The following is an 18,902-nucleotide window of genomic DNA, read 5'->3' as shown; positions in this document are numbered from 1 at the left end:
AAAAAAAATAAAGAGAGGATCAACTTCAAGTGGGCTAACATATGGGTAATTGGAGTTCCAAAAGGACAGGAATGAGGATGAGGGGGAGAAAAAATATTTGAAGAAATAATGGCCCAAAGTTTTAGAAATTAAAAACATCTGTAAACCTATAGGTTCAAGAAGCTGAATGAACCCCAAGCACAAGAAACATGAAGAAAGTCACAGAAAAGCTTCTCAACAAAAACAATTCCAAGTCAGTGGGATGATCTTTTTAATGAAAGGAAGAAAAAAGAACCCCTATCAATACAAATTTCTATTCCCAGCAAAAATAAATAAATAAATAAAATAAAATAATGGACATTTCCAGACATCCAAAGCTAGAAAATTCATCAGTGTCAGACTTGGCTTTGCAAAAAATGTTTAAAAAACGTCCTCAGGCAGGAGGAAAATGACACTACTTAGAAATTTGGATCTACACAAAGCAATGAAGAAAACAGGAAATGGCAAATGTATTAATATATATAAAATACTTGCCTACTACTTTTTTCATGGATGACATAGTTGTTTATGTAGAAAATCATAAGGAATCTCCAGGCTACTGGAACTAAAAAATGAATTTAGCAAGATTATAGGATACAAGATCAGTTTACAAATTCAATTATGTTTCTCTGTAGTAACAATGAACAATCAGAAATAGGGAAATTTAAAATAACATATACAGGGTTCTGGCCTGGTGGCCTAGTGGTTAAGTTTGCACACTCTGCTTCAGCAGTCCAGGGTTCGTGGTTTTGGATCCTGGGCACAGACCTACACACCGCTTGTCAAGCCACACTGTAACAGCATCCCACATACAAAATAGAGGAAAGTTGGCACAAATGTTCGCTCAGGGCCAATCTTCCTCAAGCAAAAAGAGGAAGACTGGCAACAGATGTTAACTCAGGGCCAGTCTTCTTCACACATACACAAAAAAATACCATATACAAAATCGTCCAAAAAAACTCCCTCAAGGATGAATTTGAACAAAGATGTGCAATACTGGTACACTAAAAGCAACAAAATTTGCTGAGAGGAATTAAAGAGAGAAATCAATGGAGAGAAATACTATGGCTGTGCATTCAAATTGATCTCTAGACTCAGTGCTATCCCAATCAAAATTTTGGTCTACTTTTTTGTAATTATTGATAAGCCAGTTCTAAAATGTATATGGAAATTTAAGGGATCTAGAATAGCCAAAACAATTTTGAAAAAGAACAAAGTTGGAAGACTTGCATTACTTGATTTCAAGACTCATTAACCAAGACATTGTGATATTGGTGGAAGTGAATGGAAGAGAAGAAGAAAGTCTGGAACTAGATCCCCACAGATATTGTTAATTGACTTTTGACAAAGCTAGCAAGGGAAGTCAGTTAGGAAAGGATAATCTTTACAACAAACAGGGCTAGAACAATTAGATGTCCATATGCCTCTCCCCCCCAAAAAAGAACTACAACCCTTACCTCATACATTGTACAAAATTTAACTAAAAATAGATCATACACCTAAAAGTAAGAATTAAAACCTTGGAATTTCTAGAAGAAAACATAAGAAAACATCTTAGTGATCTTCGTTTAGGCAAAAATTTCTTAACTAGGATGCAAAAAGCACAAAGAGTCAAAGGAAAAAAATAGTTAATTTAGACTTCATCAAAATTACAACCTTTTTCTCTTTAAAAAAACACTTATGAAAATGAAAAGGTGTGTCACAGTTTGGTAGAAATTCTTTGCAAAACTCATGTATCAGGCAAAAGACTTCTATCCAGAATATGTAACAAACTCTTTCAACTCAATAATAAGACAAACAGTTGTTTTTAAAGAGGGAGAAGATTTGAACAGGCATTTCACAAAAGAGGATATAAAGGGGCTGGCCCAGTGGCGCAGCAGTTAAATGCACACATTCTGCTTTGGCGGCCCGGGGTTTGCTGGTTTGGATCCCAGGTGCAGACATGGCACCGCTTGGCAAGCCATGCTGTGGTAGGCGTCCCACATTGAAGTAGAGGAAGATGGGCACGATGTTAGCTCAGAGCTAGCCTTCCTCAGCAAAAAGAGGAGGATTGGCAGCAGTTAGCTCAGGGCTAATCTTCCTCCAAAAAAAAAAAAAAGGAAGATATAAGAGTGGCCAGTGTGCTCACAAAAAGATGCTCAACATCTTAGTCATCAAGGAAATGCAGATTAAAACCAAGTAAGATACTACTACACGTGCACTTGAATTGCTGAAATTTAAATTGATGAAATTACTGAATATACCAAATACTGTCAAGAATGTGGAGGCACTGTAACTCTCATAGAACTCTCAAGAGTTCTAAATGGTACAACCATTTTAGAAAACAATTTGGCAGTTTCTTAAAACGTTAGACACCTGTCATTTGACCCACCGTTTCCTTCCTAGAGATTCACCTAAGAGAAATCAAAGCATATGTCCACAAAAAGATTTGTAGATGAATATTTTAACAGCTTTATTTCTCATAATAGCAAAATCTGAGAATAACCCAAATGTCCCATCAGGAGCCGAATGGGTAAACAAATGCGGTATATCCATACAATGGAGTACTACTCAGTAAGAAAGAAGAACAAACGTGTAACTACATGGGTCAATCTAAAAGTCATTATACTGCGTGAAGAAGCCAGACTGAAAAAAAGAGTTCCTACTGTATGATACCATTTATTTAAAACTCTAGAAAATGCATCTCTAGTGAGAAAAAGCAGATCAGTAGTTGCCTATGATTGGAGGTTCAGGGAAGGATGGATTAAAAAGGGCACAAAGAGAGGCTGGCCTGGTGGTGTAGTGGTTAGGTCTGTGTGCTCTGCTTCAGTGGCCTAGGGTTCATGGGTTCGGATCCCAGGCATGGCCCTGCACACCACTTATCAAGCCATGCTGTGGCAGTGTCCCACATACAAAACAGAGGAAGATTTGCACAGATATTAGCTCAAGGGCTGGCCCCATGGCTGAGTGGTTAAGTTCACGCGCTCTGCTGCAGGTGGCCCAGTGTTTCGTTGGTTTGAATGCTGAGCGTGGACATGGCACTGCTCATCAAGCCACGCTGAGGCAGCGTCCCACATGCCACAACTAGAAGGACCCTCAACAAAGAATATACAACTATGCACCGGGGGGCTTTGGGGAGAAAAAGGAAAAAATAAAATCTTAAAAAAAAAAAAAAAAGATATTAGCTCAGTGACAATCTTCCTCAAGCAAAAGGAGGAAGATTGGCAACAGATATTAGCTCAGGGCCAATCTTCCTCACCAAAAAAAAAAAAAATTTTGGAGGAACGGAAATGTTTGATACCTTGATTGTGCTGGTGGTTTCACGCTTGCAAACATGTTAAAAAAACCATTGGGGGCTGGCCCGTTGGCATAGTGGTTAGGTTTGCACGCTCAGCTTCAGTGGCTTGGGGTTAACTGGTTCAGATCCCAGGTGTGGACCTAGCACCACTCATCAAGTCACACTGTAGTGGCATCCCACATAAAATAGAGGAAGATTAGCATCAATGTTAGCTCAGTGACAATCCTTCTCAAGCAGAAAGAGGAAAACTGGCAACAGATGTTAGCTCAGGGCCGATCTTCCTCACACACACACACAGAAAGGGAAAAAACTCCCACCAAATATGCTTTTTAAGTATGTGCCACTTATTGTTAACCAATTATACCCAGATAACGCTGTTTTAAAAAACCAGGAATCTTTAACTTTATTAACAGAAATCCCATGTATGTCACATGAGTGATTCCCAGCCTGAAATTTTTGGGCTTCTACGTCTGTTTGATGAAAGTAATTGGTGTGGGACAGGGGAGATCTGTAAAATATTTAACGTTTTCAAAAACCTGAATAATAATTATATGTTTACGTGCAGTGAGGCTGTATGGGTCTTTGTTTTTCTTGTAAATACATGGATTTTAGTGTATTAGCATTATTTAGGTCTTGGGGAAAATAGTTATTTCTTTAAAAATAGTTTATTAGGAAAATCTTTCAAAATATGGGCTGTATGGGTTGAGAGGGGAATATTAAAAAGGCCCCTTTGATGGATGAAAGTTGAGAGCAGTTGCTCTGTGTGCAGGAGAAATGCCAGCTGTGTCTTGTGCATTGGTCAGCTCCTCTTCTGAGCAGTATTTTGCTTCCAGGTGCTGCACTTTACAAGGGGCGTTGACGATTCAGAGCACTAACAGAGTAGAGGAACAGAGTCGTTAAAGTGTCCAGAAACCACATCAACTGAGCAGTGATTGAAGGCATAGGAACTGTCTGACTTAGAGAAGAGATGATTTAAGGGAACCGTAATGACCAAGTTTAAGTCTTTGAAAACTTATGTTTGAGAGAGTGAGGGAGATGGCTTGTTCTCTGTTGTTCTGAAACCATCTCTCAACCTTTTCCTCTTTTACAACACATGGCCGATGACTTGCACACGTGCTACATGCTTCCATGGGCATGGCTCAGTTTTGACAAAACCTGAAGAAGTTCTAAATTCCTATAGATACTGAAAATTACATCATAATAGTTATCTGATTCCAAACCCCACGTTGAAATTTAAATACTAGCTAATAACTTATAGGAGTTGAAAAAGTTGGCTCAACTCTGGCTGAAGTTATTATATTTGTTTTCTTGGAAATAGCTAGTATGTGATCAAAATAAAATTTCTCATGGGTGGTGTAGGTGCTGAGTAATAGCCACACACCTAGAGCATTTGAATGTCAATGCAAATTTTAAGTACAAGCATTCAGTCCTTCCAAGATGCATGAGTGTTACACAACACACACTCGCACACCCTGCTCTCTCCTATTAGCAAATTAAAGGGATGTCTAATGTTTACTTAAACTTTTAAAATGTCTTAATAAAAACTAAAATCAGAATCACTGGGTGTTTCCTTTTGACCATTCTTTTTTCCACATGAAAGTCACAGTCTTTACAAGTTTCCCATGAATAAAGAGCATTCTAAATTACTCAGTCATCTGAGGTTACCAGAGGGAGCCTATAAACACTCCAGCTTTTTTTGTTGGAATATACGCAGAAATTCTAAAGCTTGCTCATCAGCTAATGTGAGAGTCCAAGAAGACTCTATATTAATTACTTATTTTGTATTTCTCATCTTTTTTCCCCAAAGTTTGTAGGTCCCATTTCAGTAGCAGAAATCTTCCGAAATTTGTTCTTCAGTGTACACTTGTGACCTTTCATCAAGTAAAAAGCCTATATGACTCATCTTTCATTACCAAACTCTTCCTGTATCCTCTGACATAAAACTATCACAAAGAAATAGTGCTTTGACGTGTAGAACAACTTTCAGAACCTCAGCATATCCATCACCTCCAAGGGAAAGTATACGCCCTTCAGTGCTTTTAGCACTTGTCCTTTACGCTTGGCAACTGCATGGGTTTCTCAGTTTTCTCATGTTTGGGGTGCAGCCGTTCCAGTTTATGTAGCAAAAATGAAAACCGATAAAGCAATACTATTTCTTCAAAAAATTTATGAAGTGACTTTTGAGGTCCAGCATGAAATCGTTTCTCATATGGTTGTGTGTCAGTTTCTCAAGGAAAGTTCCTCATTAAAATTCTCTGAATTTTATTCAGAGAAGCTACACACTCATTTTAATAAATTTGGATTGTTTTTCAAAAAAAAATACATTTTCAAAGTGAGAGGAAAAGAGTGCAAATTTCACTATACCCTTGCTTTCTGTCTATTATTTTTTCAGTATATTTGTTAATCCAGTTTCTAGTCAACTTTAGTTTTTCTTTGTATAATTCTTCTTCCTAGGTGAATTATTTTCTAAACAAATGTCATCATTTCTAAATAATGTCATTTAAAATTATTCTGTCTAATTTTCAACTTAATATAACTGATGAATTTTGAATTCACAATGAGTTAATGATATAACTCATCTATTACTCAAGTGTACAGTAGAAGGATAAAAATAATTCTTGTTTATTCAGAGTGATGTAGGAAACTCTGGAGTAGATTATTCAAATCATAGATGATCAGCAGAATGTGGAAATTGTGTTAATTCCTTAAATTATTTTTTTTACTAAAAATACTAAACATTTTTAAAAGTGCATTAATCAGCAATTATGTAACACATTACAGAGAAAGCAGTGTTCACAATCATATATATACAATATTCCTATTCACTCTTTTATAGCATTTTGTAAATTAATATATACTTCACATAACTTAAAATTCCCCATTTTAAAGTGTGCACTTCAGTGGTCTTTAGTTTATTCACTGTGTTATAGATCCATCACCACTATCTAATTTCAGAACATTTTTGTCACCCCAAAAAGAAATCCCATACCTATCACTAGTTAGTTCCACTCCTTCCCTTCCCACATCTCCTGAAAACCACTAATCTACTTTGTATCTATATGGATTTGACTATTCTGGACATTTCATATAAATGGAAACATATCCTGTTCGTTCTTAAAGAGTAGGAAATTCACTTCTACTTAGGAATCTCTGATCTACAAGGAAGATCATTCAAAGCCCTTAGAAGTAGAGGCTTCTTGTCCTTATTCTGATTTAGTACCTAACCGGTGGTGGTGCCCAGCACACTGTTATCTCACAGGTAGATTTTAGGTGTGAAGAGATACTGATTCCCTTAGTTCTTTTGGCCGTCAGTTTTGGTCCAGAGCAGCTCGGGTCCTCAGTACCTCCATTTTCCAGCAGCTTCTTGTTTACTCTGTCATGCCATGCAAATTTCATTTTCACTACATGTCATAGTGTAAAACAGATTGAGAAATACAGCTCTCATTGTTTCAAGAAAATGTCCAATTTGATTATGTTTTTAGTAATATGAGCCTCAGGAACCAAATTTGAAAATCAATTGATATGAGCTTCTTTTCTACTTGCATTTACCTTCACTGTACAAAGAATACCAATATTCCAGTGGTTAGAGGGAGACCTAAGTGGTTAGAAGCAGGCAGAGAGATATGAAGAAAAAGGACAGTATCTAGATACCTTTGTATACCTACTAGGTAAGTTTTCTAGAAGTTGCATGCAACTAAGTATTATAAATTCTATTATCTGATGCACTGAAGAATTGCCTGTTTTAAGGAATTCTGTCATTTTTTTCTGTTAAGCACAACTTCTTTTGTAATATAAATATCCTCTAACACTTCTGAGTTTTCCTTAAACTAGCTATACTTACTTAATGAATTAATAATAATTATTATTCTAAGAGCTACCATCTTACAAACTACTATGGAAATCCGTTATGGAGATGTTTAACTAAGAATAGTTTTTAAAAATACCACCCAAATAATTCACAACTGAGTTAATTCAGTTAGATTGAAGTGAGTCTGTTTAGTCCTAAAACATTTAACATCAGCTGGCAAGTAGTAAGTTTTTGGGGGGGAAAATAGATTTTTTTCTAAGTTTTGAAGTTTTAAAAAAAATTCATTTTTATCCAATTTCTTTATATTTACCTCCCTCTAAACTACTTTTAGAGTTTGAAAAACAGCTATATGAGGCTATTGATAAAATTAGCAGTGTAAACAAGATTGTTGTAAGGATTAAATGGGTTAATACATGTCAAACACTTGAAACAGTGCCTAGCAGAGTGTGAGTATTTTATAAATGTCGGTTAATAATGTTATTGGCAAGCCCTCCATTCTAGGCAGGATCCAATACCTTTTCTACCTCTTTTCAGAGAGCATGTTTAGCTTTTTCTGAACACATAGTTATTTTAACATTGGTCTTTGCTTTGATTTCCCCAAGTTCTTCTGCAGGTGGTAAGCATGGGATGTAAATACTTCGAGCATGTCTTGGTTACTAGGCAAGAATATTTTGGTCTGTAAAGCTAATTTTCAAATATATGTTTCCTGCTCTTTTTCTCTTGAATGCACAGACATAAGAAGATGAGGAATAGGAAATAGGTCTCTATGTAGGTGCCAACTTCATTCAGTTAAAAGCAACTACTCTGAGCAGGGGTGAGAGAGATTCTGAGGCTATACCCCCAGCTCAATGGGAAGGAGTCACAACACTAATCATTGCCATGAGTATGGACATCACAAGTATGGTATATTTCCCATCTCTGGTCTAGATATACTTGGTACCCAGAGTCTCATGTGACCTGACTGTATATAAATCCTTAGGCAGGGGTGTAGATAATTTGTTACTGATTCTACATGAGTTTGGTACTATTGCAGGTCAAAGAACATGCACAATTGAAATAGAAGGCTATCACCAGTACAGGTCTTATATGACAAGGTGTAATTCCACTGGTATAATCGCTATGTTTGGGTGATCTGGTCCTTACCTTTGTAGACTCAGAAATTCTGTTGTTACTATGCATGCAGGATATTGAACTCTAGGGGACTGACAGGTGTTGGGGAAAAAAGTAACAATCTAATAAATAAGAACCAGAATAACAGTTTATTACTGTGTAATAGGAAGAGTAATCATCATGTATACCAGATAGTTGTGTTTATAGATAACTAACTGGGAAAAGAATCCATCTGCTCATAAAGGGAGTTAACAAGGAAGATTTTCTGCCTTGATCCAGACTGCAGGTAAAGAAAACAACAGTCTTCTCTGAAAAGTTATAAGCACAGGCCCACCCTCATGTGGATTTGACATTATGTTGGCAGGATGGTCTGGGAATCCCCAAGCCAAGAAAGTAACAAAGAAAGTGGCTCCTAAAGTGCTTGGCAAATGCAAGCATAAAACACTCTGAAGAGAGGCACTCCCGGCTCAGACTACACAGGAATTCTTCAGATTAAGCTCTGAACTCACAATCTAGAGTTACAAAACACACAAGGAAACAGTTTGCTAAGAGAAAGTCAGGAGACAAAGAAACACCAGGATTATACATGCAAGGACTTCAAATAATAGATTTATCAGAGACTGTAAAATAAATATGTCTAAATGATTAATGACTCATATTCTCTGTACCTGAAGTATTATACACACAGTCATATGGAGGAATATGCTTATTGAAATTAAAGATTCATGGAGAATTGAACATTAAATTAGACAGATGAAGAGACAAAAAGTTAACTGGATCATAGATGTAAGGGAATTATCCAGAATGTAGCACAGGAGAAATAAAAATTTGTAAAAATATATAGAGAGCTAGTTCAACATTTATCTAATAAGATTTTCTAAAGAAGAGAATAGAGAAGGGGCTATCAAAGAGATAATGGCTGATAATTTTCCAAAACTATAAAACACATGAATCTCCAGACTCAGGAAATACAGGGAGTCTGAAACAGCATAAATTAAAAAGAAATCTACACCTAGACATATAATAAAATTGCTCAAAACCAGATGCAAAGAGAAGATCTTAACAGCAACCAGAAATAAAAGATGACTTACAGAAGAGCAATATTAGGCTGACAATGAGCTTATAAAGTGCTGAGATGAATTAACTGACAACTAGAATTCTCTACCCAGCTAAACTGTCACTTAAGTGTAAGGCTGAATAAATACCTTTTCAACACCTTTGAGAATTTACTATTAACAGAACCTCCCTGAATGAACTTCTAAAAGATGTTCCCTAATGAAAAGGGAATTTAATACAGAGGAAGGGATGAAATGCAAGAACCATGTTTGGTGGGGAGCATTAAAAAAAACCCCAACATTTCCACGTCTTATTTCCTTTTCCTTGAGTCTGGAGAATATATAGCATTTACTGTTATTGTATGTATTTTTCTGTATATACTAGAGCTGAGCGTGACCTTGTATTTAAAAAACTAAAAAATACTTTCTGAGAGGGAAAATTTTTATTGCTAATGATTAACAAAAGAAAAGATTAACAGTGATTGTTTTCAAATTGTAGCTTATCACTGGTTTGGGTTTTTCCGTATTGTTTTCAGTATTTTCGTTTTACAAATGAAAATACCTTACTTGGGAATAAACTACTTTTAGAGGAACATTTAACAATAATTCTTCTTTCATTTAGGTCAAATCCTTTTTATGAACCTAAACCAACTCCTCCTCCAAATAATTTGGTAAACCCAATTCAAGAACTGGAGACTGAAAGAAGAGTGAAAAGAAAAGCCCCAGCCCCACCAGCCATCTCACCAAAGACAGGAGGAGTGAATGAAAACACAGCTGTTTCTGCAGGAAGAGATCTCTCTTCTTCTCCTAAGGTAGGAGCTTATTCTTAGTAAATCACGTAGCATTAGTGTTTGTTCTTTTTCTCCCTTGCAATTTAATTCAAATTAAGAAAAGTCATTGTTAGCTGTTGTTGATGGTTTAAAATCTAAGTAAATCCATTATACTGCAACATTGTAAATATGTTTGAAAGCCTGTAAGTTTATAGTACAGTATGGATTGGATGGTTTGGGTTAAGATTTGTTTTTAAAATGATGTTTTGAAATCAGAGGAAGAAAGACATTATAAGTGTAGGGTTGGAGCATTAAAGAAAGGGTACTCTAAAGCAGCTAGGTATGAGAGACAGCTTGCATTAACACAGAGGAAGGAAATCATCCTTTGAGAAATGTACTGGGAAGTTTAAGGTTCAATACAGAGAAATGCTTTGTCAAAGAGTTTTAATATTGTCACTTGGATTTATGACAAGTTACAGTTTTAGCCTTATTGTCACTCTTTTAGAAATATTAATGCATGATAACTACGTGGAAAGGTAAAACAGTGTTGGAACAAAGTCTAAAGCTTTTAAATGGTTTGATTTCAAATAGTATAATATCTTCTATGTGTAAGGTAGAGATGTTGGGTTTAGCAAGTTTTTTTAGGTAAATAAGTCTTGCCCATCTACTCATGGGAGTTTTGTTGTTGCCATATTACATTATTTGATTCTCAGAGGTAGGGGGATAAAACGAGATGAACTTGAACTCAGAGGGGTAAAGTAAATGTCACAGGTCCCCTAGCCAGTAGAGACAGGATTGGAACTGGTGTCTTCATTAACTGTGTGATATCTGGACCATATTTTACCTCAGGTTTCTGGGCTGCTGTTTTTCTCAAGGATATCAAGGTTTCAGTAGTTTCTCTTGGATTTTTCAGTTCATTCTGTGACTTTTGTTAAATGCCACAGTTCTGAAATAGTTTATTTGTTTTACCTGTATTTTCATAGTTTTAGAAGGATAGTGCCTTCACTGAGGTCCTCACTCTGCCATTCTAGAAGTTAATCTCCAGGTGTTTTTATATCAGGTGTCTTTTTATACTTATAACTTTAGGAGGAGAAGCTGGGACTAAACTCTCTCTTGCTTTGGCTAGGGAAAGGGGATGGGGAGGGTGGTTCTAAATGAAAGCAGCAGATGGTAGAAATATAAAGCAAAGGAAATGGCTAATTCCTGTACCATGAGAGTGAAACTAAAGAGAGTAACTGGGATACTAATCAGAATCCAGAAGCCATGTTGGTGCTTTATCCAATCTAACCATCAAGAATACCTACACCTAGGGGCAGGCCCGGTGGCGCAGCAGTTAAGTTTGCATGTTCTGCTTCAGCAGCCCAGGGTTCACCAGTTCAGATTCCAGGTGCGGATATGGCATCGCTTGGCAAGCCATGCTGTGGTAGGCGTTGCGCATATAAAGTAGAGGAGGATTGGCAGCAGATGTTAGCTCAGGGCTAATCTTCCTCAAAAACAAAAAAGAATGCCTACACCTAGCCCTTATCTCCCTGAAGCCCTAGTCCCTCGTTGTGTACTCCCTTCCCCATCCCTCTTCTATAGTCCATCTGAGAAGCTAATCACAAAATCATAATCCCTTTGTAGGGGATGGAAAGGAATTTAACAGTGCCTATGGCGTGCCAGGCAGTATTCTGTTAACTCATTTGATCCACAGAACAACCTAAGAAGTACGTAACTATTATCTCCTTTTTACATATGAGAAACTGAATGTTAGTTAAGTAGTTTGCTCAAAGTGATAAAACTAGTAGTGACAGTGCCAGGATTAAAATTCAAGTCTTTTGAGTCTAAAACCCATACTTTCCCATTGTGCCATTCTACCTCTAGAGAGATGTTTCCAGTTCCGAGTTGGAACTCTAAATGTATTTTTCCATAGAAACATTATTACATATGGTGATTAAGTTCTCTTGTAGTGAAGTATAACATAGCTATTTTTTACATTATTTTGAAGATAGTATCCCATTGCAGGTACATTGTAGAATAAATGATGTTTATAGGAAAGGCTGGGCATTTTACCACTATACTTGTCCTGGAAAATGCCTCATTATGCTCAGACACAGATAGTAGAAACACAATCAGTCATATCCACAGTAGCCATCTGCTGATCTGAAAGCTAGTTTGGATAATTCAACTATGTGAAACACAACTGTGAAAAATTAATTTTCAAAAAGATTGCTGATATAACAATGTACATAACAGTATAGTATGATTCTTTCTGATTGTATAAAGATTTACTTAAAAATCTTTATTCACATGTATATACATACACACACAGACGTACACACTCATCTCCATTATGGAAGGAATCGCAGGCAACTTAATAGTGGTTACCTTTGATAAGAAGAGTCTTGGTGGAATGGAAGATACACAGAAGATTGAGGAAGGCATTACTTTTCCTTTTTTGCATTTCTATATTGTTTGAATTTCGAGCCTTATACATGTTTTACTTCTGTTTTTGTTATACTGATAGAGGTTACTGAGTAATGAGATTATGGATCTTTTCTGTTGTTGTTGTTGCCTTTTGGAGAAGATACAAGATGACATTTCCTAAAAAAATGTATCCCTAAGAATAGAGGAAGGCACCCTTAGGTCTGAGCAGTGGGTGTTAAACTATTTGGTGGTGGCCTGGAGTTCCTTCAGATACCTCGGTGTCCTGCACTGAAACCAGGGAGGGAGGGTTAGCAGCAGGCCCTGGACGCCCCGTTCTCCTTCCTCAGCACAAATCCACATTCGTTCATTTCATACATTGGAATTTATGTCAGATTTCATTTGAAAAAAAAGTGGACCATTGCCAAAGCCCCCCCCCCAAAAATTGGAAACTACTAACTACACAATTATATGTGAGATAAGGAAGAAGATTAAAATCAATAGCATACTGACAATAATAAAATATGGTAAATGACATCTGAGAAAGCACAATAGTGTGGGGCTTATTCATCACAGGAATAGACCTATATATATATCCAAGTAGTTCCTGAAGACTTTGCCGTATTAAAGTTTAGTAAAATAATTTACCATTTTGGCAACCTTGAGACAACCTGAAAGAATCTTACTATGCTTAGTATACAATATTCCATTTAAGAAAGCAAGAAAGTGTGTTTTATATCAAAACATTTCTATTAAAATTATTACAGTTTTGATGCTTAAAAAGGTATGTTTCTTGGCCAATTATTTTCCTTATTTATAAATTGAAGAGGAGACAATAGTTCAAATAAAGCTTTTGGAAAAAAACAGGCTCAAATTTTAGTTGAATAATAAAAGGATATTACACCACAATTGTTTTGTATAACAAAATGTCAAACTGCACTCAATAGCAACTGACTGCAGAAGCTGAAGAGCACTCACTGTCGGAAAATGGCAGGTGCTCAGCCAGATGATTAATCTCCCACCTGTCACCTGAAACTACTTATTCTTAAGAAAATTTATGAAAAAGAACCAAGACCAGGATTTAAACAAACAGAGTGATAATAAGCATGTACTTACATTACAAATAATTTCAAACTATCCCTGAAGGCAGCTAAGGACCCCTCTGTGTCGTAAATCTACATAAACTCCTCACTTCAGACAATTGATTTCTGCATTTGTAAAAGGAGAAAACTGTGACACTTTTTAATACAACTTAGGAAAAAAGACCGATGTTTAGAGATTTAACCTGGCATTAAACACACAACCATCCAACAAAATAAAATAACTTAAGCTCAGTGGTGGCTGACCACCATTTACTGACTGTGAATATAAGTTAATAAATACATAATTCTCAACTGCTAGATGTAATTCATGCAACTTAGTGTAAAATGCGATTCAGATTATAAGAAAGAGCTTAGGAACATAAATGAAATTTTTGCCAGATACATCTGCTAAAGTATATTAGTAAACACTATACATACCCAATTCCATAAAAATCACAGTATTAACAGCTAATTATCAATGACAATAAAGAATTAAGATAAATTAAACTTAAACTTTTGTGATAACATGGAGAGGAGCCCCACTGTGCATTCGATGATGAAATGAGCTTGGTCAAGTGGAGAAGGGCTCCCTCAAAGATCCTGATTGGTGAGGCTCCAGTAATTGACAGTGATACTACTGTCCACTTCCTCCATCTCTAAAAGTGGAAACCCCATCCACATCTCAAGGCCCAGCTAAATAACTCAAGCCTTCGCTCATGTTGTTACCTCTTTGCCAGAAAGTTCTGGCAAAGACCCAAGGTTTACACTTGGATATTTTTGAACTTGAGTACAGATTGCAGAAACTGTGAGAAGCCCGGGGTAAACCAAAGTCAAAGTTACATACAGCAGTCCCCTTGATTGGTCCTAGCAGCAAATTCAAACTGCAAACCAAACACGTGTTTCAGCTTTTGCACATAAAGGCCTCCTTCTAGAAATCTCTTTACCCTCATTTCTGTCTGTGCAAAATTGTGCAGAATGATACCTGTGGGCTATTCATGCTGAAAAGAAATAAACACACAATCAGACTATTAACTTCCTCCTATGAAAATGTCTCAAACCTTCCAAGGAAAATCATAAAAAGAATGAAGATAAAAATTTAATTGAAAAAATGTTAAATACACAGTTGTTTTATAAAATGAAATGCCAAACTGCATTCAGTGACAGCTGCGAGGGGTGGGGCGGAGGGTAAGCTCAAGTTACGTGTAAAATTTTTACTTATTGGGATACCTTAATTCCCAGAATACCCTATTCCTCAATAATACTGAATAAGTGGGGCCCTACTGTGTGTATTACTTTTTCTATTTTTGGTCAGTACTTTTTTGATTAAGACAAACAGAAAAAGCCATTTGGTTGATTTTTTTTTTTTTTTTTCGCTTAAGCAAAAAGGATAACTTGTTATAAAGATAAAAGGAGATTTTCCAGAACCCTTCGCAGAGGATATAGCTGGGCCTTAGGAATCAGCCTTAGTTGTATCTGCTTGTTTCTGGAATGCATTCAGTGTGCCTTTACTTTTTTAAATAATAACTTAGTTGAGCTTGTTTTCTCCCTGCAAAATAGATTGTGTTCTGGAATTTCCTATCTCCCCCATGCTTAGCTACCCTTTTTTCAGTGTGGCTGACTTTAGCTAAACGTTAAGAACAAATTACATTGAATCAACTACTTTTTCTTAATGTGTACATGGAGCCTCCCAGAATAGTTATTTTTTAAGATCTCATTAATCAAATAAGTCTCTCTGGTTAATGGAATTTCAGTTGGAATTAAGATAATCTGTGGCCAATAGAAAGCTTCAAATAACAGCTTAAATAAAAGAAAAATTTATTTCTGTTCGAAAACGTTGACGGTTCAGTGCTGATGCAGTAACCTCACAAAGTCATCAGGGTTTTTGTTTTGCTCATCTGCCATCCTCAGCATAGACTTCTGCTTTGTGACTGAGGATGGCTGTTTGAGCCACAGCCAATGTGCTGCATTCCCGTCAGCAAGGAGAAAGAGGGGCCAGCACCATGGTGTAGTGGTTAAGTTTGGCATGCTCCACTTTGGTGGCCTGGATTTGTGGGCCTGGATCCCACGTGTGGACCTAGACCACTCGTCAGCCATGCTATAGTGACGACCCACGTATAAAACAGTGGAAGATTGGCACAGATCTTAGCTCAGGGCGAATCCTCCTCAGTGAAACAAACAAACAAGAAGAAAGAACAAAAAATGCCCACAGATACATCTAGCAAGGAAGACTAGAAAATGAATCTTTATTCTGGACAATTGATTATCTAGCTAAAAATCAAGAGTTCTATTGCTAAGGAAGAAGAGTAGAATGGATATTAGAGAATAGTTAGCAGGCTTTGCCATAGGTGTTTATTTAAAATGTGTGTTTTAAGGGGCTAGCCCCGTGGCCAAGTGGTTAAGTTCGTGTGCTCCGCTTCAGCGGCCTAGGGTTTCTCTAGTTTGGATCTTGGGTGCAGACATGGCACCACTCATGAAGACATGCTGAGGTGGCATCCAACATGCCACAACTAGAAGGACCCACAACTAAAAATACACAACCATGTACCGGGGGGCTTTGGGGAGAAAAAGGAAAAGTAAAATCTTTAAAAAAAAAAAAAATCTTTAAAATCTGTGTTTTATAGTAGAGATGCAAATAAGTCCAAATCTTGGTGTCTGTTTTATGAAAAAACCTGAATAATAACTACTTGAAACAGCCATTTTAAAGTGGCGTTTGAAAACCAATCATGCAAACTTTAGAGGAAAAGCATCATAATATTTTGCAACTGAGCATAAAGAAGTCTAGGAACAGTACAGTAGAATGCAAAAAAAAAAAACCACACACACACAAAACACAAACAAAAACCCAAGCTGTCAAAAGTTGAATAGTATTTCCTTCAAAATCAATTCACTACATTTATATAATGGTGTCTGAAAAGATATGGTAATTTTCAGAGCATAAAATTACTGATGAGGATACTGAGAAACCTTTTTTTTTTTTGGCATCTGTGATATCAATTCTAAAATATGTTTGGCTGTGTGCGCTGGAGGGCCTGGACTAGAGTGAAACAAGAAAGGCTCCTAGGGCACACCGTTTAAATTAAGACACTGCATCTGCACCACCCTAAGAGTGAATGCCTCCTTAAGTCTGTGCTCTAGACACTGCCTTGCCTCACTCTAGTCCCAGCCTGGTGCACAGATGGGGCAAATCTGACAGACAAATGTGCAGTAGCAGTAACCCACTTAAAGGCCTTTACAAACTAAAAGAACCAGCAACCATAGTGTTGAGGACATGTCTAAGAATTGGCCTCTTGATTTTTCTAACTGTATTCAGTGAGAGAGAGGAAAATGCTGAATTTTATTTTAAAAAACAAACCATGACTAGGATGCTTGCCTTTTGAAACAATCTTGTAGAGTAATTAAGTGTGATTTTGAAAAGGCTGCTCTTTTATATCACTATATTCTGGAGTAACTGAATTAAAGTGCCTGTCACAGTTTTCCAGCTGAGGATTGAGCTGCCGTTTTTTCTTATGGAGACAGAAGTGCCCTCACATAGGGAAAGAACCTTAATAAGGAAAGTAAATTATTTGCATACTTTAATGATAAAGAATGAGTCGTAAGTTTGGCTTATTTGCTAAATGCTTTATGAAGTCTAAGCAATTAGTAAAAAATGGTCAACTGAGTGTTATTGATGCAGGATCGCGTTAGGGTACAATATTGATGATAAATATGAATGAAAGGTTAGTTAACCCTTTACTGTGTGAAGAAGAGGAATGTAACTAGAGTATTTGAACAGATTTGTACAAACTATGACAGAACCCTTTTCAACACCCAGTACAGGATAAACTTTGCTCTGTAATAATAAGAAACCAACAGAAACAAAAAAATGAAAAGACCTACAACAGCATGCACTGCAGGGCCAGGACTCTGGTGAGGCAAGAGAGATAACTAGGGTGCAAAATTTAAGAAGCCACTAACTCTTGGGGTCATGCAAGTGCAAATTTGGCACTTGTTTAAACCCAAGAGTTAATGTCTCCTTAAGTTTTGGCAATAGGTGCCTCATTCTTAAGGAGATACTCATTCTCAGTATCATGTGTAAACCTGAAAATGAGCACCTTCTTAAATTTTGCAAAAAAATTTGGTCATAAAAAGGGGACTAATCTTAGCCATAAATGAGCAAATGACCAACTGTAAAATGAGCAGCACAAAAACAAAGGTTTAAAAAAAAAAATGCAGTATTTTTAGTGTAACTTGATAAATGAAACAAGAGTAAGTAGTCACCAAAATAATGATCTGAGGTAAAATGTTCATCATGGGTGAATCTAAATAAAGCATATGTGGGTTTTTATTGTACTATATTTGCGACTTTTCTGTAGGTTTGAAATTTCCCTCCAAAAATGGTAAAAAATAATTTGAGAATAGGGAAGAGATCCTAAATATGAAAAAACATAATTTTCAGATTTTAAAATTATAAACAACTGATAGTATATTAGAGAGCATCCAATTAATGAATTAAAAGATAAGCTTGAAAAATTCTCTTTAGAATTCGAGGTGAAAAGCTGAAGAGATTAAAATTATGGGAGGAAAAATAAAAATGAAGGATAGAGTCAGGAGATTCACTGTAGTTATAATAGGGTTACAGAGAGGAGAACAGATAGAGGAAAATAATTTGTCAAAGAGAGAGAAGAGTCTGTATATGAGCTGGAGAAAGACTTTTGTCTTTAGATTAAAAGGGCTCACAAGTACCAGGCAAGATGAATGGAATGAGATCCAAACCTAGACATATCCTGATAGTAGTTTTGAATTTCAAAGGCATGTTGTCTACAAAGTAAAGATTTTACTCTCAGGTGCATTAAATGCTGGAGATAGTGGGTCATGTTTGCATGAGTAAAAAAGAATAAATATCTGCAGAAGGATTGAAACAAATCAAATATATAAAATATCATGAATTTGTAATGATAATACCAAAATAATTGACTTTGGAGGTTGCTAGGGCACCAACTCCTTATTGTGTAAATTGATAAATAGAGGAAAAGAATGAAGTATTCTGATTTTCTTTTATGAGCTATATATTTCAAGATAATTGGTTTTCCCATAGGATTCTAGCTATGAAATGCAGATAGAATGATATCATTAGAAAACTCATCATTTTGTAATTGCTAATAAAATAATGGATCTAGCAACAATCAGTATAACTGCTAAAACTGTTAGTGGAGAGGTTTTATAATAGATGAATGGATCGGGCTTATATTCAACTCTAGTGATCAATCTTAATATCATTAAGAGTAAGGCAACGAGTCATTTTGTACTTCCTGATATATTGCAACGGCAAGTATATAGAACTAACTATAAAGTATACTTGCCAAAGAGTTAAAGTGAGAACAAGTCAAGCCGCTGGTTGTT

The 18,902-nt window shown here is 36.3% G+C and overlaps 1 protein-coding gene across 29 annotated transcripts in view; it reads left to right on the top strand.

Moving 5' to 3' along the window:
• Positions 1-18,902, top strand: part of EHBP1 (EH domain binding protein 1) — a 483,620-nt gene that overhangs the window by 302,050 nt on the left and 162,668 nt on the right. For all 29 annotated transcript variants that reach the window (XM_070512730.1, XM_070512734.1, XM_070512736.1 and 26 more), the window contains one exon: positions 9,891-10,080. In XM_070512730.1, coding sequence (XP_070368831.1) covers positions 9,891-10,080 — 190 coding nt within the window. The remainder of the gene's footprint in view (positions 1-9,890; positions 10,081-18,902) is intronic.

The sequence above is a fragment of the Equus asinus genome, chromosome 6, assembly GCF_041296235.1.
Source record: "Equus asinus isolate D_3611 breed Donkey chromosome 6, EquAss-T2T_v2, whole genome shotgun sequence".
Taxonomy (NCBI): Eukaryota; Metazoa; Chordata; class Mammalia; order Perissodactyla; family Equidae; genus Equus; species Equus asinus.
Note: the sequence above shows the minus strand (reverse complement) of the source record. Positions and strands in the feature narration are given on the sequence as shown.